Raw genomic sequence first — 25,351 nt, forward strand, 5'->3', positions numbered from 1 at the left:
TTGGGCTTAGGTTTAGGATTTGGGTTTAGGGTTTAGGATTTAGTCAGTGGCGTTACCATCATTAAAATTGGCATTATTTTTTTTTTCAATTATTTCAGATTTTTTAAATAAAATTAATTTATTTTATTATTAATCTATGTGATATTTTGATTGGTAATACGAAGAAATATGAATTTAAAGGTTCGCCCTAGGGGTGAACCTAAGTCTTGTTCTTTTTAAAATTGGGTTTTCTTTATTTTGTTAATTGATATAAGAAATTTATTTACTAATCTATTTACGTGAATTCTATAGTTTTGTTTTTCTCCATTGACAATTAATATGATGCGGACCAAATTTCTTGCTTGTTAGGGACACAAAAATTTTGTTTTAAAATATTATTCTGCCTTCACCATTGAAATCAATATTATATATAGGGAAATTTGAACGCATAACAATAGCAAAAATCGAAACTAAGATTCTAACCATAGCATATGTTAGGCTACGATATAAGCTCTGTATTTATGTATAATGACAACCATGCCCCATACTGCGCGTGAAAAAGCCTCGACGCTTTTTCCATTTTCCTTACCCCAGTAATCTGAACAGTTACCACTCATGTTCTAAACCAAACAAAACGACAAAGAAGAAATATTTGGAGAGCGTTAACCTTTGGCGCAATAGTTAAAAATCCGGTCGATTTTGGGTACAAAAGCCGGTGGTAAGTGGCGTAGACGGTCCGATTTCAGAGGGAAACGCAAAGGCATCAACGGAGGCAAGTTCAATTTCGTAGCATTATACCCGTCTAAAATTATTTTCTGAGAAAACCTGGTGAGGTTTTGAAATTGACACTACTATATTGCAGATCTGTACGAAAGGGGTGATCGTCCGCTGAGTAGGAAGGTACTTTCTAAACTGTTTCACCGTTACATACATGGACTTTAAAGACTATTCGATAAAGTAAAGTAGTATAGGCGAATTTTTTGCTGCATATGTATCCCCTTTGATTTGTCCAATTCATGTCTGCAATTGAATATGATGTGTCCTTTTGCTGTGTAAATCAAGTATATTATCGTGCATGTTTGTATACCGTGTTGCATGTTTGTATTTTGTATTGTAAATAATGTGACTAAATTGTATAACCTAATCTTCACTAGATTTTCCACACTGACTATACTTATGTTTATGTAGTATAGCATCATGTAAGCTAAAGAAAATTTGGACGCTTGCCAAGTGGACTAGTTCTATAGTTTCATTGTCTTGCTTTGTGTCTGACGTGGGTTCGTTGATATAATTGCCCTTATATCCACTTTCTTTCCATTGACAGGATGGAAGAGTTCAGTTTGCCAGAACACTTGTTTCAGACAGGGTATAAACCAACATGACAGAAAGGAATAAACAATTACTCCAATTTGCGGTGGATTGAAATTGTAAAAGCAGCACTTTCGGATTCTCAGCAGGAGCTATTGGCGGAATCTCAGTTTAGACAACTAATGTTTATGGAGTCTCATACATTTTCAGTAATTTTTGCACACCAGCTGTTGTCACGTCAGTTGGTGACCGAGAAGCTGTATGAGTTGTGCTGGTTTTTAATGATCTGTCCATACTACATTGAATATAGTATGGTCTCCTTCCCCTGTATTCCACCAACATAAATGCCCACATATATGTTGTGGTGCCTCCTACGGCCACCATATTTCTAGTTTCTTTGCACATGTAACTTATGTTTGTTATGCTTTCTTTTTGAACCCAACCTTATGCATTTCTTTGTAATGCAACACCTAAGCTTTTGTTTATTCTCTTGTCTTTAAAACTACCTATTCTCTATAGGTTTCTTATTTGATATGGCTCAATAACTCTCATACCAGACACTCAATACGTGGAAACTTATTCACCTTCGCGTAGGAAAGTGGAACCTAAACAAAATTGCAATGTGTTAATATGCTCATACTACATTGACGATATTATAGTCTATTTTGGCGTTTATTCACAAGCCAGATATGGGGAATTATCTGTTTTGGTGGCTACCACCCCGTTATTCATAAATCCACTGCACTTGTTACTGATGTTTCGAATACTTGCAATTTAGAGTTTAGTTTCAAACTGGACGGGAAATTACAATATTTAAATAATTAATTTTGGCGTTAGGACATAAAAGTGAGATTATTCTACCCATATGTTTAGTACAACACAATTAAGCACGTGAATATTACATTCCATCGGCTTCCACACGCGCTTGCAGAGTGGTTCTCGTCAATTTTTGACAAAACCTATCATTTCGATGGATCCGTACTGTAGCATGGCTATATTGTACATTTTATTGCCTCTTATGAATATCCTACAAATTCTCTCTTATATATAGATAGATGGTGAATAAAAGTCGTCTTTTCCGCAAGTAGATTAGTTTATCACTTTATCCAAACCGTTGCGATCACTAAAAGTAAATATTTTTGCTATTTTCTGCATCTTGAGATTTAAATAAAGCGGCTGATTAGTTGCTCTGTGCCTTTGCTGAATTGTTCACACAATGACGTACTCTTATTGAACTACAATTTATAGAAGACCGGAATTTTCAACAAGTTAGTACTCCTATATCTTTGTGTTAAAATGATAAAAAAGAGGTTATGACCAAAAAATAAAGTACTATAAGAAAGATTCGTATTCGTTAAATACTATAATATAAAGTTTTCAACCTTTTACGTTATCTAAAACAAAAAAATAAAATTCAATAAGTACAAGATGTTCTGATTTATGTATAGTACTACTATTAGCGTCGTTGACATCTTCCATAGACCATCTTTGTTTCATGCGAATCACAGACCTGTGTCTTGAATTTGCATCCGAACTTGTTGCTGATGGACCACTTTCGCCGCCTAGCATTCGCCACATACAAACGTTCCTTATCAATCTTTGCGATCACTGCCTTCAAGTTCAAATATTCGCTTTCTAAATGGTACAAACGCGTCCTCATCGCATCCATATCCAAGCGAAGCACCTGATTCTCCTTCAACACTTCCTCCCATACCCCAAAGTACACCTTTGCCTCTCCCGCCGTCTCACCACCGTCTTCTTCCGTCACTGCCGTTACTAACGTCCGTAGCTGAAGTTGCTCCAAGAACAGGACTTTTACGACGGCTCGTAGTGGCAGACGCTCGTTTTGCGCTGCGTGTGTGCAACCTTCTATAGTCACCTTTTGAAAGTCCATCACACTACACATCTTCTCCCTCTCTACCTCCAACATCCTTGGATGTGACTATTACCAACAAAAACAATAAAATAAACATCAGGTGCTGTGGTGTAGTGGTTATCACGTTTGCCTTACACGCAAAAGGTCTCCAGTTCGATCCTGGGCAGCACCATTGTTGTTAAAGTTTTAAAAAAATTTATAATGTAAACATCACCTTGAGATATATATCGATGGCTCTGTAGAGTCCGTCATCGTATAGCCTTGCTTCATCTGGTAGCGAAACCGCTAAAATGTAGAATCTTTCCGGTTTGAGATTAGCGTCCGATGCGATTTCACAAAGAGCTCCGTCGATGAGTTTCCCGACCACAGTCAACGACGTAGATGATAACGATACGGCGGCGTTTTCTAGAAAGTGGCGGATGAGTCTCTCCACAAGGTCAATATCGTATAACGTTTCGTTGAGGTACGAGTAACTTGGGATTAGCAGATCGTCAAGCGTCGCTTTCTCCAAATGCGAACCGATCTTCTTCTCAAGAACGGTGCGGCAATTCTCGGAGGTGTTGAGGATGATGGCTGGTCGTAAAAGGCCGAAGAGAGACCTAGTCGTTGAGGTTGCGGAGGAGTTATGTATCGGAAGATAAGAGATGACCGTCTCCAGTAACTCTCTCTGTTGGTTCTTCGAAGCTATGTTTGATGAAGATGATGACCTTGACGTGATTAATGGAATGTGTTTCTTGGCGTAGCGAATCAGAGAGGTCTCTACTATGTTGTCACTCAGACCTTTGGCTTTCATTGCTTGTACTACACGTTTGAAGATCGGAAAGCTCAGTTCCAACAGATCTTCGGACAAAACCTCCAATGTCGAACCCTTGTTCTTTTTCTTCGTTGAGTCTCTGTTGTTCATTGGCCAACCGAACAACAAAGGATCGGCTGATGAAGAAGCTATGGAGACGATGGAGTCTATGCACTGTTTCGTTATACCGATTGATTCCGCTAGAGAAGAGACTGATTCGCACGCTTTTAGGGCTGCAATGGTTTCTTGTGTGTTACTCAAGACAGAGTGTGAAAGAAAGGTCTCCGTCTTCAAAATTAGATTGTCCGGTGAGTACTCTTCCGTAATTTCTAGCTCTTCCGCGGCGCAGCGGAGTAGAACGGCTGTGGAAGCAGAGAGGTTGACGTTGACGCCGTAGCATATCTTAACCACCATCTCGAAAATCTCTGGACCCCCGGGAAAATTCTCAAGCCTTATGTGAGGGGTATAACCGTCTCCTTTTTCTTCATGGCGTTTCTTCTTCTCATCGCTCTGTTCTTGCTCTGTAATGAGCTGGTGAAGTTTTCTGCTTTTAGACATTAGAAGGAACTGAAGGGGACACAAAATCTCAGCTTAGTCTATAAGAATTCTTTGAAATTCAGACAAAGAAGTTGATTAAGTTTTTCAGACCTTATTGAGATGATATGTCATATCATCCACTTCTACTTCCATGTCACTAGATAAGCCAGTGGTACAAAACCTGCACTCAAAAAAACAAAAGAAGATGAGCATTTTTAAGTTCATAATCTGACTATTGTAATCTCTGTCTTCTTCTCACCATGCTTGTCCCTTTGAGCTCTGCTTCTCTGCCCCCATTGGAGAAGTTGTTCCTTGCTTTGATGCAAATCTCTCCTTGGAACTGGAAAATTCTTATAAATCAATGGACAGATAATATTCGGGTCTGGGAAAAGTGGATCTTTTTTTTTTTTTTTTGAACACAAAAAATATATTGGGAAAAGTGGATCAATTTGCGTCTTTCTTAATAAATATTTATGTCTTTTACTTTTTTATATTATAAAGAAGTTAATTTTTTAATATTTGGGTGCAGAACAGCCAGAATCTCAAGAAATTAGGCACTGAAAAGAGGCAAAGTCGTATTCATTTGTTAATCATAATACTAATCACTCCCCTCTCATTGTTGCATCATAATACTAATCACTCCCCTCTCATTGTTGCTTTCAGTTGCTTCTTTTTCAACTCCTGTTTGTGAATGCAAATGATTCTAACAAAATATTAGTTAGAATATAATAAAATAAAAAAATCTTCAAAAAATCATGATGTAAATGTGGAAGCAAAGATATAGCTGGTCAATATTTATTGTTTTTGTTTGTATATATAATGATGATGATTTCAACTCCTCAATCATGCTTTTGAAAGTTTGTTGGTACACAAAACATTACTACTCAGTATCATATCAATTCATGCTTACAAGACAATTCATTTATTCTTACTTCGACCCACCCTGTTCTGAGTTCTCTCTTTGTATGACTTGTTAAGTGAAAACTCGTATACTATAGTTATGGATTAAACACTAGCAATGTTGTTTATGCTCATACGCTAGATAAATAATTAGTTTTATTTAACTAACTTTGCTGATTAAACTAACAAGACATTGTCAGAGAAACAATCAGTCAACTGAATGTTTTACCACAACCACCAAAGTAGCCTCCATATAACAGCACAATACAAAATCTACATGACCAGGACATGATATGTGTGATTAATGCAGACAGGACATGTACTGACTGATTACGTAAGAGTCTGACTTCTCCTTCATTGGCTGTCTTAAACAACTTAACCAATCAGTTTGTTGGGACAATATCAAGATTGGTCCATTTTTCACACCACGCTTATACTGCCTTTGGGAGGGTTTTAATTTTCTACCAGCTTACTGTGGTTTATATTCATAACTTAGGTACAGATTACAAGTAAACTTATTGGTAGTAGACTAGTAGTCATGGAAACTTAACTTTAATAAGGGATGTTTCATATCTTATAAAACTATAGAAAATCGAGCACAAGTACAATACATTGGTTTATTGACAGCTTCTTTGCTGCTCTTTCTGGTAGCTTCAAGTTGCGGTTACCATGGAGAAAAGGTTTGTAACATTATCAAAGCAGTATACAACATTCAAGCATCGCAAAATGTATAAAGTGACATTACCAATACAAAAAGAGACAAAGAGCGGTCTCTAAGTCATACAATACAATCCCGAATTTGTACAAGAGAGTAAAAGTAAAATGATGTGATCATATCTCGTTGGAGCAGAGACACTCATCCACAAGCTGACGGAGATTAGGATTCTCCAATGCAGCTACCACTCTTTCTTTATCATTCAGCTGTTTATTCACTGCAACAACAACAACAACAATATGTCCCCAATGCATTAAAGTTCAGAGGAAAAGACATCAACTTTCACCAAAAACAAATGATAAAAGCTAAAATATAGTCTTAACTAAAGACACAAGAGCATCGTTTATGACATAAACATAACATCCATACTCGAATGCAAGCTCTACAGTTGTTAAGGTTCTAAAAGAGAGCACACATGACTTAAAAGTGGCTTAAACCATCCCCTAAATCTAATAACTTCCTTACCTGAATCTTCATCGGCGTGAGAACCGGGAGACACTCTGATATCAACCTGAACATGAGTTACAGGAAACAATCACACATATATAACAAGTGACCACAGGAAACAATCTATCTTTTTTACTTAAAAGCATAGTTGACCTTATAATGGAGTGGCAAGCATTCTTTAAGCTTAGCTCTCAAACACAGACCAATTATAGTTGCCATACTACAATGCTGGATCGTCGGTGTAAACGTTATTCTGAATTAATCAGATAACCAAAATCAAGAAACTCACAAATCATTAAAGATCATGTGCACAGAAAAAAAGTCTCACATTTTTAATCCCAAAAGAAAAAGTTTGGAACTTTCTTTCTCATTATCACTCGGACTACACCGTGAGACCATTAAACAGAGGATAATAATAACTCACATGATGCGATTGAGCTTGTCATCGAGAGTGATGGAATCTTCAGACAGAACACTTAGTTGTTCCAAGGAGTAAGGGTGTTCCGGATCTCTTATGTCTCTTACATACTTTGTCTATTTTCGTCAAAGAATCCAAAAAAAGAGTAAAATCAAAAAAAAAAGAAAACAATAATAAAACTGATCTAACCAAAAACTTTAAATAGAAGAAAGGATATCATAGATGTCAAGAGTATCAAGGCCATCATCATCTCTGTGTTGATCTTGTGTACGAGCTAGCCGTTCCTTCTTAGCTTGCACTACTGGATTCGCGTTTATCAGTCCCAGCGTCATTTTTTCTTCTTTTTTTTTCTTTCCTCAACCTTCGTTTACGGAAGAAGACCTAATTGATTTGATTAATTGGTGATCTGCTTACAAAGGTCACGGGATGTATTCAATATTTAAGAAATTTTTGTAGTGATTAGACATTAAGGTTGTAATGATTTAAATATTAAAATACTTTAAATTTTTATTTTGATGAACTTCTTCGATTTTATCTAAAACAATAGAATTTGTATTATTATATTTTTAACCAAAACATTTCACGATAGTATTTTAAAAACAATCAAATTTCTAAAATTTATCATTTAAAATTTTGTGATAATAATATTTAAAATCATAGTTATTTTTTGAATAGCACCAAATTTATCATCTTAATTTAAAATTTCTTCTAAATTTCATATTGAATATGCTATGCACCTGCATATTTAAATTCACAACCATCAGAAGTTCCACTCCCATTGTTTAATAACGCACATAAGAATCTTTTGAACTTCCAATGGTTTTATGCAGCCGTTGTTTTATGCAGTGGTTGTAGTTTTGACCAATGACTAGGGATGTTAATATAGGGTAAAATAACCCAACTTAGTTTATATCCAACCTCGAAAATCCAGAAACATCAAAGATGGAATCCAAACCCATAAAATAATCCAATAGGGTATAGCTTTACTTATGGATACCCAAATAACCTAGTCATGGATATGTTAGAGGAGGTATGTGGAAATCAGGAAACTAACGAGTTACGGTGATGGTAAAAATCACTATAGTCTACGACGTTAAACTCAAACTTTTTTCTTTGTCTCTAATGTTTGTAATTTTGTCTAAGTGTACGATTAAATTATTTTGAGAAATTATCTAGAATAGTCATTTCTAAGTTTTTGTCATAAAAATAACCTTCAATGAAAAAAATAACCAAAATAAGTTTTATTAAAGAGTAAAAATATGTTTGTATCTTAGGATTAGCTAATCTAGATTTAGGGTTTAGAGTCAGGGAGTGAGTTTTTAGGGATATAGTTTCAAATTTTAAAAAATAAAAATAAATATTAAAAATTTCAAAATAAAAATGGGTTATTTTGGTCATTTTTTCTTGAGGGCTATTTTGTGACAAAAACTTAAAAATAGCTATTTGAGAGAATTGCCCTTAAAATTTTACTCTGACTTAACTATAAGTGGGAAAATGTATAAAATGTACTTCAAAATGGATCTCCAAATTCAAATTGTGAGTTTAGTTTGAACATTTAGTATCATTTTTTTTGTGCAATGAGTTACCATTTTCTTAAGAAATAAAAATATACGATGAAAACTTATTATATAAATTAGTGTTTTACTCACTTCCTGAAGATGCCACATAGGATTTCAGGTCATAAATTCATTCAACCTGCTGATGACACGTGGATCTCTTAAAAATATCTCCCATTTGAGATTGAAGCGTAACCTGAGTTCCAAAAGAGTTGTTTCATCTTCTTCCTTATCATCCGCAGAGATACCGGTTACAGATTAACCCTCTTCAATTCCTTCTTAAATACATACCCCATGATCTCTTACTCCACTGTTCATGAAGACCTGCCGTTGTAACTTCCTAAAAGATGAAGATTTCATTAGCCAACCTCAGTAAGTTTCCAAACCTTTAAGAAACCCTAATCATCATTCTTTCTTTGTTCTCCCGTTGATTTCATCGGTTTTAGGGGTATGAGCATATTGTTTTATTTGTTTCTACTGCTTCAGATTAGGGTTATCTCCTAAATATCTTCAATCCCTATGATGACTTGATATCTCTTGCAGAGAAAATTGATTACGCATTCCAAAGGTGAGGAAATCTAAACCCGATTTCATACTTCCGTGCTAACAACAATATTGATCCCGCCAAGGAGAGTTAAGTTAGCTTTTTACAATCCTTTTGGTTTTTTTTACATCTTTTGTGATTATTTCGTAAACACTGATTGGATTAGTTAGAAATATTAGTTTCAGATTAGCATTGTTGATTATGCATACATCATTCACTTAAGTTAAATCGTGTACAATGTTACAGGTCCTTCAAGCTTTATGGAGATTGAAAGGGTACTTAAATATTTACAAGGGAAATAAGCGGCGCAGGTTTCAGAAAACAGTGAGAAGAAGATTATAGAGGGGTAAGGATACGAAAAACCATTGTTTCAGAGTGTGTATCGAAGAATCTGTCGGCTTTCGGAGTTTGACAGATTTCGTATCAGCTTTGTTTGATTGTAAACTCAATCACAGTGTTTTAAAATATTTTCAGATTGATGATTGTATAAAGAACATTAACAAGCTATGGATGAAAAAGATAAATCTTCCAGATTCATAGTGACACCAATAACTGTTGTGAAAGCCACCCACCAAAAGCCTTCACTCCGCAAGAAGGTTTGCTTGCTTTTCTCCTATGTTACCATCAAGAAAACAGGTGGGAATAAGTTTAATCTTTAAATTTCTAAATGATATGTGAACGGTAATAGGTTTAGGTGTATGTGAATATTATTTTCTTCAAAATCTGGTATATGGATGTTAATTGATGCAAGCAACATATTGCATATTGTCAGAGCAAAGCTTAAACTTACCAAGCAGAGAAGGAAGAGATGGGCCAGATGAAATGGTCGTGAGTATGATCTAAAGACATGTGTAGACTTTTACATATTGAGTCACGACATTCCCGATTCTGATGAACAAACGTTTTATCTTGTACTCATGTGACTGATATTGCATAGGAAGATGATCCCATGGATCCATCTGTAGCCGGGGTGATGGTATAAGTTGTTCTCTATGACACCAATCATTGTCAATGGTGGTGACTGAAATGTATCAAATAGTTGTAGGTGGTCAAGAAGCTAACCAGGGGCAGTTATGGTCCAAGGGAATGTAGGAAACAGCAACCACAAATTACAAAGTTGTAACCTGGTGATGATTATACCGGCTATGCCGGGTTTTTCTATAATATTTATTTTAATTTTATTTTCTATTTATTTCAGTATTATCTATACTATTATCTAAGAAGTAAATTTGTTGATTTATTATACTCTCCATAACTTTAGGTTGAGTTTTATTTTATGCTCAATTATTAATTTAACAAAATAATTTTGAGATTTATCTGATAATTTATCACTATCTTGAGAGTAATTAAAAAATATTAACAATAATATCATAGTTAAATTTATATTATTTATACTTTAATAATTTTAAAATATTAAATATTATATATATGTTTATATTATATTTGGTTTAGTAATATTAAAGTGGCTTTATTTTAATATATATATATATATATCACATAAGAGAGAATGAATCTATCTTTTGAGATAATTTTTTAGGACAATCAAAATTAGTTATTGGATAATTTCAGAAAAAAATGATAAAGAATTCAAAAATATTTACAATACTATTTGTGAAATGATTTTTCCGCTCTTAATTACGTTAAAAGTTAAATAAAAGTTAAAGAGTTTAAAATCTTTATAACCCCTTAATAAATAATGAGATTAGATTTGTTAATATATAATTACCAATAAATTAAAACCGAATTTCATTAATTTGATAATTATCGTTACCTAAAAAGATTTTATATTATCTTGTGGACAACGTAGTTAGCATAGTGACATTTAGATGTAGATAAAGCTGTTATAAATAACGTAGTTTTAGTATGGGTCACATACGTCCACGTTTCGAGCTGGTTAAAGGCGCGGCTGCATTACATTGCTTAGCGTTAGAATGTTATTATGCATTCGATTAGATCATTGCTTTTAAACGGTAAGGCAACCCGAATATTTTTTTCGCTAAAAAAATGGTTAAATCCGGGTCTACTAAAGACACAGACCTAGCCTTCGAGTGGGAGGTGCAGCCCACGGATAGACCATTTTCCGGGTATTCAAATGGGCCGAAAAGCAGCAGTCCATATCCGTGTAGCTGACCAGGAAAATGCGACTTAGTTTCGCATAGCAGGTGGATCGAACCTGAAATGTGGTGACATCCCAAACCCTTCTCTTTACCACTTGATCACAAGCTCCCGACCACAACCCGAATATTTACCAGCACTTTTGTAAACAAAGTGCATTTCGCAATTTTCGAACTCTTCTAGCCGATCCTTTAATTAATGTTTAAGAATTGTGAACATAACGATCAGAAACCCTTTAACAAAAAAAAAAAGTGAACATAACGATCAGAAAGTGTTAACATCTTTGATTTCGTTATATACATATAAGTGTTTATTAATGTGCACTAACTTCACAGTTATAGTCTGGCTTTTCTAGCAGAGCATGGAAAGTTCAAGTTTTCAAGATTATGATCTAGTTTGAAGATAATATCAATTCCTGGAGACAATTCGAGTGTACCTGCGTCAATGTTTTTATCCCGACGCATGTTCTGTAATGTGCCAGGATTTGGGAGATAACTATCAGAAAGCCATGGACGGTGGTCCATCTCAGCGACCGTGTTTGTCGAAACGCATCCTTTTGAAATCATAAATCGTTTGGTGTTGCTACAGTCTGATAGTTTATATATTTATGTATAATTTGAGCAGTGATCTCGGTACCTCGAATGATTAACGGTCTTCCTACTGCGCGTCTTTTAAATTGTTGCTTATTATCTTAGGAGAAAATAATTATGCCCATGTTTTTAGGTCTCGACACAATAATAAATCATTTTGTTAAGTCAATATCTATGTCTACACAACTACAATCACCTACCTACTGGGGGTGGCTGCTTTGGTTTTGTTGACCGTGTTAACATCCGGGCTTCTCTAGCTGAACGTGCTGAGTTTGATATGTATCAACATAGAAAATAAAATATGTATATTATGGACAGGTAAATAGGTGATACATCATCTCATCTCAGACACAAGGATGTTAAATGGAAAGTATTGCGTAGACTATAATAAGTCTGGAACACTTATAACTTCTGATGGGCTATAAGTCTGCATTAATCTTCAAAATTGTTACACTCAATTGGTTTTAAACTACGTAAGCAGTACGAACCTGATAAGGAGTCACATGCATCGTGGGTAACGTTAGACGCGCTAGCACCTGTGCCAAGACGAATACTTCTGCAGTTACTCGGCTCCCCGGTTCCAGGTTCACCAATTCCGCTACGTTTTATCTTCACCATAACCTAAGTTATTTTTTAAGGTTCTTAGTGTAGTGCCAGGGTATGTGGTGTCTGCAATGGATCTCTTTATGCTCTCTCCGTTTCTAAATGTAAGTAGTTTTAGCAAAAATAGTTTGTTTCACAATATAAGTAGTTTACATATTTCAATGCATTTTTTTCATTTATTGGATATTGTGTGACCAATAAAATAATGTTTGGTTTTTAATAATTGGTTGAATTAATTGGTTAAATGATATATTCTTTTAAATAACAATTTTCTAAATATTCGTGATTTTAAGCAAAACTAGTTACAATTAAAAACGGAGGAAGTATACATAAATGTTTAATGATGTGCATTAATTTGGCAGTTATAGACTTACTCGTATGGCAATGCGAGGAGATACGGTATTTTGACACGCGCAACAAAGTGAAGTTTGGGTCCTGATTTAAAAAAAAAAAACAATTGATTGGAAAAATATCTAATCTATTAAAATAGCAGTATGACCCATTGATAAAAGTATGATCCAACTATTATTTATTTTATCTTTATCATTATTTAGAATATTATTTATTATGCTTTATGTCATTAGACTTATATTTAAATTACCAATTGAAAAAACCTAAAAAGATGTAAAACAAAAAGTATATCCGCCCTTTTTAAGTAGAAGAATCCAACATACCGTATTATTGTGGATTTGGCACAAACTTTTATTCGATATTTGTACTTCACACAGCTACTGTGTTCTTAGATTGGTCTCCGGTGAAACATTTGCCTTTTCCCTTGTTGGTTTTGTAACTTTCTTTTTGTTTTGATGATCTTTCAACGTCTAATAAAAAGATCGCTGAGTTAACATCTGAGAGATATAAATAGGAGTGAGATGAGGTATAGCAAACTGTCTGAAAGTTGAACAGATGCTTTGTAACGAGATGGTAATGTGAAGAGGTATATTAACTTGTGAGAGACGCTACAGCTGAAATGTAAGAGATATGTATGAGGAGAAATCGATGTATCGAGTTTTAGTCTTCTGTGACACGTGTCAACAAGAAGAAAATTAACTTTCTTATGCAGCCGCCGCGATTCCGGCGATCCCTGTTCCCGATCCGAGCTCGACGATGTTGAGCCGTGGAGAATCTGAGCTGGTGCACGTGAAACTCGAGAGTGTGCGAGTGAGGGGGCTGTTGGTTGGATCACGACGGTAGCTATCGAGAAGCGCGACGAGAGCTGTGGCAGGAAGCCAGAGCTTGAAGGAGATGCCTTGAGAAGGTAACTGACGAATCACAAGCGTTGATTCGATCGAATGAATGCGATACATCTGAAGATCCGATGCATTGTCAACTTCATTTTCGTCGTCTATCTTGTCTTCATCGCGGAGATTGCCACTAGCCATTGCTACGACCTATCCTCGCTACGGCGCCGCAGTTATCACCTTTCGTTTGAATTAGGGCACTCAAAAATGTTTACAGTTGGAAGTTTCTTTGGTAATGACGTCATCAAATGTTATTAGGTAGGCCCTCTAGTAAGAGAGAAGGTTTAGACTAGGATCGAATGACATCATCAAATGGTTTATTAGTTAAGCCGATAATCAGAAGACACTCTACCCGAGGCAGAAGGTTTAAAGATTCGTTGAATTTTATGAGATCGGGGGAGTTAGGAGAGTTTTCGAGGAAGAAAGAGATTTGCGAAAATGATAAAGGCAGTGATGATGATGAACACACAAGGCAAGCCACGCCTTGCCAAGTTCTACGATTTCTTGGTACGATATGCTCCTCTCGATACTATGGTTTTTTATTTTCAAAATTGAATCGATTCCTCAGCTTTTTGATTTTGGTTTCAGACTCTGTAGAAGCAACATGAGAATGTAAGCAATTTTCTGGAGATTGATTCATTGTTTGGCCCGGTAATAATGGAGATCTCCTTCATGATGAATGCTATTTCAATCATTTTTGCTTTGTTTGAGGCAACTTATTCTTGTTTACAATCGATTGAAGGATTCTCGGCTTGTATACAAACACTATGCCACTCTCTACTTTGTGCTTGTTTTTGATGGATCAGAGAATGAGCTTTGCTGTGCTTGATCTCATTCATGGTGCGCTTTTTCTTTATCTGTTTGTAAATCACTGTTGTTCTAATCAAGAATGTGAAATATCGTATTGTGTGGTTTTTAATATAACAACAGTATATTACATGCGTGAAGAAAAACTGAAATTGCAATCAGCTGTGAGGAAGTAAAATATAGAAAGTAGAAACTGAGACAATAGAAATCAGAGTCCGGTGATTTGTAGATTCATAGCATAGCAGTGTCTTAGCTTGTTACCATGAGATGTATATGAATGTCGTGCTGTCTCAGTTGGTTTGTATAGGATGTTGTTAACAGAGATGTGGGTGTTTCTCTACTTTAGATTTTGATATTGCATTGGGTTTTAACTTTAATTAAATCACTGTGTATATTGGCTTTTAAGTCCTATAGAAATGACTCTACTCTTGTCACCAGCTGATGTGAAATATATGAATGGTTGCCTATTCTACTGCTCATTTGGTTTTTTTCCTCTTTTAAAACTTGTGGAAAACATGTATCTTTCATAGTATGATGACTTCAGTCTTATTCTTGCATTTCTAGTTCTTGTTGAAATACTCGACAAATGCCTCAGCAATGTCTGTGAACTGTTCAACTACAGCAAGGTACTGGTGCCGCATAATAGTTTTCGGATAACCACATGATACAAAAACGTGTTAGTAGTAGTGACTTGTGTCATCGTCTTTCTTGCGTTTACAACGTTGCAGATGCATACAGTGTTAGACGAGATTGTGTTTGGAGGTCAAGTTCTTGAAACTAGTTCCACGGAAGTCATTAAGGCTGTTGAAAATATATCAAAGTACTACTACTACTACTTCCCTCTCTCTGTCTCTCTACTGAAGTTTTCATTTGTAGTGTGGAGAATAAACAGATTCACCTTCGGGGACTGTGCAGGTTAGAAGCTGCCTCCAACGCTATTTCACTTGTTCCCAAGTCTGTTTCCGGGTGGCGAGGCCGGTAGCTTCAAAACTAACTTGCCTGAACCGTGACAAAGACCAAGTTAATTAGATTCCAAAACATGTAACAAAGATTCTTTCATGTCTTAAAATTACTTTCATCACACTTTGTAATTCAAGTGTTTTGCTTGCACGAAATTGTTGTGTTTCTCATCTTGTCCCGTCCTTTGATCGTGTAATGTTTGCTTAATGGACTCATACATGGGTCTGAATCTGATAATAGTAATCTATATTATTAAAAAAGAAATACTAATTAAAAGTATCCCTAAGTTTTTTAACTTATTTACACTTTCATGCTACTGATAATTAAATTAAACTACATATTTAATACTTGTTTTTTCCAGTTAAATTAATGAGTTTTTCTTAATCAAAATTAAACTTAATGTCCTTAAATGAATCTATCTATTTTAATGCTTCTCTTTTTCAATTAAATTAATGAGTTTTCCTTAATGAAATTTAAACTTAATGTCATTAAATGAACCTAAAAATACATCATATTTAACGTAGCTTATTACGGACGAGTACGACCCAATAATGAACTTGAATTTTATTTTCACGAAAACGTGAATCATTTGACTTATGTAATATTTAAAATATATTAACTACAATATAACAAATGCATATAATCTACCTATACTTTAGTTTAAAATGATCATGCTCAAGTTTTGTATAGTCAACTTACATCATGCATCAATCGATCGATGTACAATAGTCAAACCACCTATAGTTTCCGTTTTTTTTATAGGATGCATCAACCAACCAATCATCCCACTGATTTTCTAAGCTTTATAAAAAAACAAATCAATAATTACAAACTCAAAATCTAATATCTTCTATTAATCAAAACATAATATCTTCAATGTCGTGTCTTTAATGTATCTATTAAATATACAAACTGTAACCATAATTACACTAATTATAAGAATAGATTTGATTTCAACCAATTGATCTATTACTTCGGTAATTGATTTGCTTGCAGAAGAGAAAACAATAAATTTAAAATTTATAAAAATATAAAGATATACATATTCCAACCAATTGCCTATATTTGCGTATGATTTTCGCAAATAAGCTTAATAAGCTTCAAATTGAACATTGAAAAGATAGAGAGATTTTTTTAATCTTTTACTGACACAGAACTTAAACAAAACGAAGAGTTAAAGGTAATTTTTTTTTGTTGCACTTCCCGAAAAAAAACGGTTACAACATGGGCTTTCATAATATGGTCTTATAACATATTAATGTTATGGACAGTTAATAATTATCTTGACGAAAAACAAAGACTATAAATAATTTATTATTAACAAAATTATGAAATTATTTACAATTTGATGACTAATTCATCACTCTTTTTTATAGAAGTTTAAAAATCATTTTATTTTCCTTAGACATGTATAACTAATTTATAATCTTTTATGCCGTACTAAGTCATAATATAATATTTATTCATATTTTACATTAATAACCATTGTTTTTATATATCTTCTACCGTTCTCTAATTACGTCTATTTGTTCAATTTTGTATATGATATCGAATATTCATCATAAATAGATAGTTTAAGATGCCAAAAAATTATTTACTTAGTAAATATAATACATCAAATATTACAAATAAATAAATAACAAAAAAAACGAAAACTCATATCAATTAAATTGCATGCTGTCTTTGAATAAGATTTAAAAATAAAACGGCTAGAGACGTGTCGATTGGGTAAGGAAAGTAGAAGAGATAGTCGTAGTATAGGGGGGCTATGTATAGGAAGTAGTACGACTACGCCGAACGGCGTGCATTGTTAAAAGAGTCAAAACGAAATTCGATGGGAGAAGCGAAGAGGTTCTGAAGATTCGAAAAATGGTTTGAAGTGCCAATTCATATCAATAATATCATTCTGCCTTTTGAAAATTCTTATGATCCATCTCTGCATTTTTCCCAGTGGCGGACAGATTTTTGACCTTTTATATTAACTCATTGGATATATGTGTTTGTATCTTATCTATACTATTTAATATTCCTAATTTCATAATATAAATCGTTTTTTTGTTTTACAAATAAATTACTTTTCCATTTCATTAAAAACAGATTATGAAACATAAGAATGCAAATAAATACAATAGCTTTATGTAATTACAAGGTTTAACAAATAATGATAAAATGATTTAGTGCGAGTCATCTGTGGTATGTCAGATATACAGCTCATTAGCGCGCATAAATTGTGTTTAATAACTTTTAGGACATGTTTTCCTTGTTACCTATTTCTTCTACGTATTTGAAAATGTTTTTTTATAACATAAGCTTAAGGCCAATGATGGAAAAACGACCGTTTCATACTCAACATATTGCAATATGTTCGATTCAAACCCGACTTATATGATCGTGATAAAACATATCAGAACTTTCAAAAAATTCAAATAACATACTTTATACTTTATGTTTATTTTCTTAGCCAAATCATACTTCGGTCGTCACATCAGCTGTCACATCAGCTGTCACATCATCTAATTTTGCTGAATTAGATGATACGTTAGATAATTTTACAGAGGAAGATGCCACATGTACATTTAAAAAAACAAAATAGTTGTTTTATAACATATTTTTTTAGAAAATGTAAATTTTAGAATTTTTTTTTAACAACAAAACATTCACAGATTCATATTGACTTTTAGAAAATTTTATTATTTAGTGAAATTAACAAAAATAATTAAATTTTTATCTTATATAAGAGATAGATTTGTAAATATTTCGATCATATCACAATATTGTCCTTATAAGAGTTATATATGTGTTATAATTATTCAAATTCAATGCTAGCATTGCAGTCGTGTTACTCTCGATTAATTATGGTTGTGTTTATTTAAAAAAATATGATATGTTAATCTAAATTCTTTAAATGTAAATAACATATTCATAATTAATTATAAGTATGGTATTATGATATGATCGAAACATTTACGGATATATTTATCATATAAGATTAAAATTTAATTATTTAATTAATTTTTGTTAGTTTTACTAAATGATAAAAGTTTATAAATTTTACATTTTCTAAAAAAAATATTTTTATAAAATGATTATTTTGGTTTTTAAAAAAGAATGTATATGTGGTATTTTCGTCAACAAAATTAGCTGACGTAGAATCTAGATCAGCAAAAATAGATCATGTGTCAGCTGGTGTGGCGACTAGGGTATGATTTGGCCAAAAAAATAAACATTCGGTATGCTATTTGAAATTTTTGAAAGTTCAAGTATGTTTTAGCATGATCATATAAATCGAGTATAAATTTAACATATCGCGATATGTTGGGTATGAAATGACTGTTTTCCCGATAAATATATCCATAAATGTTTCTATCATATCATAATATTGTACTTATAAGAGTTATATATGTTGTAATGTATCAAATTCAATACTACTGTTGTAGTGTGTTACTCATGAGTATGTTATTTACATTTAAACAATTTAGATTAACATATCATAAATATTTTAAATAAACACAACCATAATTATTATGAATATGTTATTTACATTTAAAGAATTTAGATTAACATATCATAATTTTTTTAAATAAACACAACCATAATTAATCGAGAGTAACACGGCTGCAATACTAACATTGAATTTGAATAATTACAACACATATATAACTCTTATAAGGACGGTATTGTGATATGATCGAAACATTTACAAATCTATCTCTTATATAAGATTAAAATTTAATTTTTTAATTATTTTTATTAATTTCACTAAATAATAAAAATTTCTAAAATTTACATTTTCTAAAAATATATTTTTATAAAACGACTATTTTGCTTATTTTTAAAATGTACATGTGACATTTTCGTCAGCAAAATTAGCTGACGTAGCATCCAAGTCAGCAAAATTAGCTGACGTAGCATCCAAGTCAGCAAAATTTGATGATGTGGCAGTTGATGTGGCGACCAAACTATGATTTGGTTAATAAAATAAACATTAGGTATGTTATTTGAATTTTTTGAAAGTTCAGATATGTTTTAACACAGCCATATAAATCGGATATAAATTGAACATATTGCGACATGATAGGTATGAAATGGATTTTTTCACGTGGTACGTCAGATATACACCTCATTAGGGCGCATAAATTGTGTTTAATAAGTTTTAGGACATGTTTTCCGTGTTAACTATTTCTTCTACGTATTTGAAAATGTTTTTTTATAACATAAGCTTAAGGCCAATGACCAAATTTTACTATATGTGGGCTGGGGGACTATATATTTCTAAGTAGTAATCAGTTTGTTGAATCGAATTCTCGGTTTTTTTAAGCTGTTGCTTCTATCTTGCTTTGGCAGGGCACTTTGGATATCTAAAGTAGTTACAAGATTATATTTTCGACGATTGTCCGAACTAAGATGGAATGTCTCTCTTTTTGCTCTAGTGTGTCTCCCTCTTTATGCTCTAAAGCTATTGAGCTACAAGAACAAGAAAAAAGTTGAAAAAACTGTGTTGTGTCGAAGACAAAAGAATAATAAGTGGAAGATTCAAAGTGGAGTTATCGTTAGGACCAAAAATAAGTTTATATTTTAAAAAGACAAACTTGTTGGGTAAAGATGATACAACAAATCAAACATACGTTTGTGTCCTAGAAGAATTGGTCAAGCTAGCAAAGATGTACCATGGACCAAAGTGACTACCTTTGATCATATTTATATATTCATATCTTATGTTTTGTATCATGATTGATACCTCTCCCAATCTTGGGGCATTCCTCTTGTTGGTCCAACAATTTTCCTTTTCCACTTTTGCAATCTTCACATACATTGGACCATTCCTACATTTGTTTCTATTGCTTTTCTTTTGCCTCTGCCACTTTCATCTCATTTGATGTATGCGGTTGATTCATCGCCATTACCCACAAACGAATAAATTGTTACAGAATTATATCCGTCATACATCCCTAAGATTTTTAGATATACTAATAATTTATCAAAGCTTATATATGCATAAGATAATCTGAAAAAAATGTATAAGATAATTTGTGGTATTTTAAACTTAAAAATCAAAGGAAAAATATACTACGCCTATGTTCCAGTCAACCATACCACTTTGACTAAATACAAAAGTATGAATTATACTAAGAGCATGATTAATGAGGGTACTTAGGGTCATATTCTTAGTTTTTTATTTAAAAGTTAAAAGACAATTTCTTATATTCCGCTAAAAATCTCATCCTAAGAACCCATGTTACTCATGTTCTAAGAATTTTAAACATGAGATCCTTAAGAAATGTGAAGAGACGCTTTCGAGGCGACAACGTGAAGATACAGGAGCCGTAGACAAAAAAAATGGTCTAAACTAGGCATGGACGTTCAGGTACCCGTTGGCATTCGGGTCGGGTTTTTTGGATTTTTCGAATTTTCAGATTTACGCTTCTAGGTTCCATACTAAAATTTTATTAGTACGGGTCGGCTTCGGATAATAACACTTCGGATTCAGTTCAAATTGTATTGCATCATAAAACCCATAAAGTAATCATATATCGTACGGATTTGGGTTATATCGGTTCGGTACGGATATAACCAAAATAAAAAACAATTTTTTTGAAGTAAAACATAAAGAAAAACATGTAAATTAAATAAAAATTAATCTATCACATATAAAATTGATAAAATAACAAAAATATGTTAAATCAAGCATGAAAACAAACATCATTTGTAAACAATATGTATTGACTTATAGAGAGTAGACTTTTTATTTCAATGAGCAAATTATAAAATACTTATTTATAACTAATTGTGTACTTAAAGCATTTATTAGAATTTTAATATTTATTATTATATAATATTACCATAAATATTGAATTTAATAATTGGAATACTTATATATATTTCAAAATATTTATATGACTATTAATTTCAAATTTTTCGGGTTACCCGTTCGGGTTCGGTTAATAACACTTCGGGTTCGGATATTTTTTGTACCACCCTACAAGATCCGTTCGGGTATTTTTACGTTTCGGATCGGATAACGGGTCTGGTTTTTTGGTTCGGGTTCGGTTCGGATTTCGGATTCCGAATTTTATGCCCAGGCCTTGTCTAAACATAGGACAGCTGAAACTGAACTGTTATACTTTTATATACTACATAAAACATAGTTAACCGTTTAACGAAAAAAAAAAATCACGGGGTATTTGGAAGCGACATCCTTCTTTGTTAGGTAACAGAAGCGACATGCTAAATTGCAATTCTTTGGAAAAAAAAATTAGATGAGAAATATAACAAAGTACACTAGTTTTGCCATAGTATAATAATTTAGTCTACAATTTTCTTCCTCCAAAAAACCTTATATTTTGTATACAACTATATTTATATCTACCTATAGACAACAGTATTCACATTACTTTTAATGTATATTATGAAAGCAGAAATCATTCTTAGTTAGCAACCCCTGTAATGATTTTTCATTTTTAAGAACACACACCATACAAACAGAATTTTCAAACAAAAATAAAAGAGAACGCAGAATCCATCAAAAGGGCAGAGGGAAGAGACATTCCAGTCGTGTTTTGTAACTTTTGAGGAACAACTCATAAACCAACACATACTATATTATATTAAAATAAACTAAACATTAGTTTAAATTAGTTATTTACTAAGTTATCATTTGGTTACTTTACATGCATGCATGCATGCGGAAAACTAAATCTAGCTACATGTGTCCACGTGGCACTCTGATTAACGACAAAATGGGTTAATTCAACTAATTCACTCGTCTTCACCAAAAATACGATCTCTCTTCCTCGCTTTATGTTTTCTTGGAACTGGCGAAAACATTTTTGGAACTTTGTGGGTCCTGCCGAATCCACCGAATACATGGTCATCATCATTTGCATTTTGCATCATCATCAAACACCAAGTAGTTTTACTGCTCTCGTAGCGGACTACGAACAGTCTTTTTCATTTGTTCTTTGTTTTTTTTTCTGATAATCAGAAGGTACTAATCCTCTTGAACAAGACGCAGTCTTTGGTAATACGCTGAAGGGGAACAAACCCGTCATCTCAACAGGAAAATTAGAAAACTCGAGTTTCAAGTTTCTACAAACACTAGTAAAAAACAGGGTCACACCCACGTTAATTTTCGTGGGTATGACCAAATTTTCGTGGCTATACGGAGCAGAAGCCACGAAATGCTACGAAACGCAAAACGTACGTATACGAGCGTAGCAAAAACAGCGCATGTCAAAAAACGTAGCAAAATACCACGTATTGCCACGAAACTTTTCGTAGCAACTTTGCTACGATTTGAGACGAAACATGTGTGGCAATGTGCTACGGTTTGACACGGATGGTAATGTAGCAATAAGCTACGGTTTGCTACGATTGTTTTCGTGGGTAGTTTTAATAATTATAAAAAAAAATTAAAAACAATTATAAAGCACCAATTTGAAATTTTTATAAAATGCAAAATGCGAATTAAAAGCGAAAATATCATAGAAACTAAAATATATTACATAAAAGTTGCAGTTTTAAACATTCAAAAGATAATACAACTTGAAACAAAGTACACAAAAGATTAAAGCTTAATACATCAACTGACCAAACCTTACATACCAAGGTCTTGGCACCACCTATCTAACTCAGATGGGTTATTGATCGTGAGATGTTGTGGTAGAGCCGTAGACTGACCTTGAGCTTGTGGCTGATGTTGAGATTGAATTGGAGCTTGGGGCTGACCTTGAGGTTGTGACTGAGCTTGAGGCTGAGATGGTTGTGCAGTTGAGGCAGGAGTGGAAGCTTGAGATTGGAGAGTTTGCAGAATAATGTTGAGAGTTGCTTGGCTAGCTGACATCCCCCCTGTTACTTGAGTCTTGAAAGCATTGATTTCTGCCTTCAAAGCACTGAAATCTTCCTTGACTCCAGCAATGTCTTCCTTGACTTCAGAAATGGTGGTCTCAAAGCCAGACATGCGCATATCAACGTCTAGGTTGCGCTGCAGTGAGACAGGAATTGGCACAGATGGACTGCTGTTCTTGTACTGAACACTGCCAAGGCCGTAGATTGTACCCTTCTTTGTCTTTCCTCTCTGCAAAAAGACAGGATAATAATCATAAGCAAGCATTCCAATCACAAGCACCATAACTAAGATAGTATCAATTCCAATAATTAACTTAGACAATCACAAGCATTTCCAATCACAAGCACCTTAACTAACTACGACAGTTTCCATTCCAATAATTAACTTAGACAATCACAAGCATTTCCAATCACAAGCACCTTAACTAACTACGACAGTTTCCATTCCAATAATTAACTTAGACAATCACAAGCATTTCCAATCACAAGCACCTTAACTAACTACGACAGTTTCCATTCCAATAATTAACTTAGACAATCACAAGCATTTCCAATCACAAGCACCTTAACTAACTACGACAGTTTCCATTCCAATAATTAACTTAGACAATCACAAGCATTTCCAATCACAAGCACCTTAACTAACTACGACAGTTTCCATTCCAATAATTAACTTAGACAATCACAAGCATTTCCAATCACAAGCACCTTAACTAACTACGACAGTTTCCATTCCAATAATTAACTTAGACAATCACAAGCATTTCCAATCACAAGCACCTTAACTAACTACGACAGTTTCCATTCCAATAATTAACTTAGACAATCACAAGCATTTCCAATCACAAGCACCTTAACTAACTACGACAGTTTCCATTCCAATAATTAACTTAGACAATCACAAGCATTTCCAATCACAAGCACCTTAACTAACTACGACAGTTTCAATTCCAATAATTAACTTAGACAATCACAAGCATCTTAACTAACTTAGACAGTCTCCAGTTCAATAATTAATTTAGACAATCACAAGCACCATAACCAACATGGACAGTCTCAATTCCAATAATTAACTAAGAGTCTCAAATTCAATAATTAACTTAGACAACTAGTAAGCTGAAATAAATAAAATGAGGATGAGAGAAGAGATGACCTTGATGTATTCTTGGTTGAGAAGATAGCGCTTTGCATTTGAAGCAGCAGTAGAGCCAGTTTGACTGTCTCCTAGTGGAGATCCATCTTGTAACATCTCTTCAACGGCTTCCTCAACCTCCAACACCAGTTCCTCCGTACGTTCGTCTAGGAAGGAACCATCTTTACCCGTGTGAGTCTTCCTTGCAAGGGCTGTGTATGAAGGTGGTTCATCCAAACCTTCATCAACCATCTACAAGAAAGGAAACAGATGAAAGTTAGACAACACTTAAAGCAAAAAAAATTATGAAAAAAGGCAAAACTGACCATTTGATACGCAATGTTCAGGAAACAGCGTGGGCCTGCACCGTGCTTGTGCATCTTCTTCCCAACTGGAGCAGACTTACGAGATCTTGCAGCTTTTGCACTCTTCCTTTTTGCTTGCTCAGTGTTGTACTTCTCAACCATTGTTGCCCAGTGAGCGTCTGACATGTAAGAAGGTTGCCTATTATCTCTCCTGTTCTGGCTGATGCGGCCACAGACGGTAACCTGAGTTTGTTTCTTCCACTTCAAGTAGATTTCATCATGGAATTGGTCATCCCAGTAGTAGTGTTGCTACAAAAGAACATAAGACAGAGTTAAACATTATAGCTTCCTAATAGTTGAGAAAGGGAAAAGGAAAGGGAAACAAGCACTTACAATGAACGCATGCCACCACTGATCCTTCTTCTCAGGTGGAACGAAGTTCCAGCTTGCCCACGACCCCCAGTAGTTTCCCTGCCATGTTGCTCGGATAAAAGCATGGACTTCAGGATCAATACCAAACCTGAGACAAGACAATGGCAAACATCAAATAAAAATCAAATATTAAACTCTACACTTAATCTTCTAATACACGGTTCAACTAGTATTGACAAAATCAAATATTATACTCTACACTTAGTCTACTAATACAAGGTTCAACTAATACCACAACACAATATTTT

At 33.9% G+C, this 25,351-nt stretch overlaps 5 protein-coding genes and 1 non-coding gene across 6 annotated transcripts in view; 2 read left to right on the forward strand and 4 right to left on the reverse strand.

The window, feature by feature from the left end:
• Positions 1 to 2,726: 2,726 nt before the first annotated feature.
• On the reverse strand, positions 2,727 to 4,838 carry LOC106310544 (BTB/POZ domain-containing protein At3g50840). The gene is made up of 4 exons (XM_013747775.1): positions 4,753 to 4,838; positions 4,605 to 4,674; positions 3,378 to 4,523; positions 2,727 to 3,229 (listed from the first exon to the last, which is right to left on the reverse strand). Exons 1-4 carry the CDS (start codon positions 4,788 to 4,790, stop codon positions 2,744 to 2,746), a joined length of 1,740 nt encoding a protein of 579 aa, XP_013603229.1. The 5' UTR covers positions 4,791 to 4,838; the 3' UTR covers positions 2,727 to 2,743.
• On the forward strand, positions 3,263 to 3,335 carry TRNAV-UAC. The gene has a single exon. It is a non-coding gene; the product is annotated as a tRNA-Val (tRNA).
• Positions 4,839 to 6,063: 1,225 nt separating the features above from the next.
• On the reverse strand, positions 6,064 to 7,449 carry LOC106310190 (protein AE7-like 1). The gene is made up of 5 exons (XM_013747413.1): positions 7,191 to 7,449; positions 6,980 to 7,085; positions 6,709 to 6,808; positions 6,574 to 6,619; positions 6,064 to 6,325 (listed from the first exon to the last, which is right to left on the reverse strand). Exons 1-5 carry the CDS (start codon positions 7,303 to 7,305, stop codon positions 6,225 to 6,227), a joined length of 468 nt encoding a protein of 155 aa, XP_013602867.1. The 5' UTR covers positions 7,306 to 7,449; the 3' UTR covers positions 6,064 to 6,224.
• A 5,987-nt stretch (positions 7,450 to 13,436) lies between these two features.
• Positions 13,437 to 13,783, reverse strand: LOC106310090. The gene has a single exon (XM_013747294.1). It carries the CDS (start codon positions 13,761 to 13,763, stop codon positions 13,437 to 13,439), a length of 327 nt encoding a protein of 108 aa, XP_013602748.1. The 5' UTR covers positions 13,764 to 13,783.
• A 23-nt stretch (positions 13,784 to 13,806) lies between these two features.
• LOC106310089 (AP-3 complex subunit sigma) lies at positions 13,807 to 15,577 on the forward strand. Its single transcript, XM_013747293.1, is given in 6 exon segments — positions 13,807 to 14,273; positions 14,365 to 14,439; positions 14,441 to 14,462; positions 14,994 to 15,055; positions 15,158 to 15,249; positions 15,345 to 15,577. Coding segments are annotated over 6 exon segments (531 nt in total). The 5' UTR covers positions 13,807 to 14,060; the 3' UTR covers positions 15,412 to 15,577.
• Positions 15,578 to 22,983: 7,406 nt separating this feature from the next.
• The window catches only part of LOC106309076, a 4,633-nt gene continuing 2,265 nt past the window's right edge, over positions 22,984 to 25,351 (reverse strand). Inside the window, exons 8-11 of the mRNA XM_013746150.1 lie at positions 25,065 to 25,191; positions 24,693 to 24,980; positions 24,388 to 24,618; positions 22,984 to 23,463 (exon numbers count right to left, since the gene is read on the reverse strand). Coding sequence (XP_013601604.1) covers positions 22,984 to 23,463; positions 24,388 to 24,618; positions 24,693 to 24,980; positions 25,065 to 25,191 — 1,126 coding nt within the window. The remainder of the gene's footprint in view (positions 23,464 to 24,387; positions 24,619 to 24,692; positions 24,981 to 25,064; positions 25,192 to 25,351) is intronic.

This window comes from Brassica oleracea, chromosome C8, assembly GCF_000695525.1.
Source record: "Brassica oleracea var. oleracea cultivar TO1000 chromosome C8, BOL, whole genome shotgun sequence".
Taxonomy (NCBI): domain Eukaryota; kingdom Viridiplantae; phylum Streptophyta; class Magnoliopsida; order Brassicales; family Brassicaceae; genus Brassica; species Brassica oleracea.

Excerpts from the sequence above, each read along its gene's own strand:
- LOC106310090 (XM_013747294.1), bottom strand. The coding sequence starts at position 13,763 with ATGGCTAGTGGCAATCTCCGCGATGAAGACAAGATAGACGACGAAAAT.
- LOC106310544 (XM_013747775.1), bottom strand. The coding sequence starts at position 4,790 with ATGGGGGCAGAGAAGCAGAGCTCAAAGGGACAAGCATG. Across the intron at positions 4,524-4,604 it reads TGACATATCATCTCAATAAG|TTCCTTCTAATGTCTAAAAG; the intron begins GTCTGAAAAACT and ends TGTCCCCTTCAG. Across the intron at positions 3,230-3,377 it reads CCATCGATATATATCTCAAG|TCACATCCAAGGATGTTGGA; the intron begins GTGATGTTTACA and ends TGTTGGTAATAG.
- LOC106310190 (XM_013747413.1), bottom strand. The coding sequence starts at position 7,305 with ATGACGCTGGGACTGATAAACGCGAATCCAGTAGTGCAAGCTAAGAAG. Across the intron at positions 7,086-7,190 it reads TGATACTCTTGACATCTATG|AGTATGTAAGAGACATAAGA; the intron begins ATATCCTTTCTT and ends GAAAATAGACAA. Across the intron at positions 6,809-6,979 it reads GACAAGCTCAATCGCATCAT|AATAACGTTTACACCGACGA; the intron begins GTGAGTTATTAT and ends TGATTAATTCAG.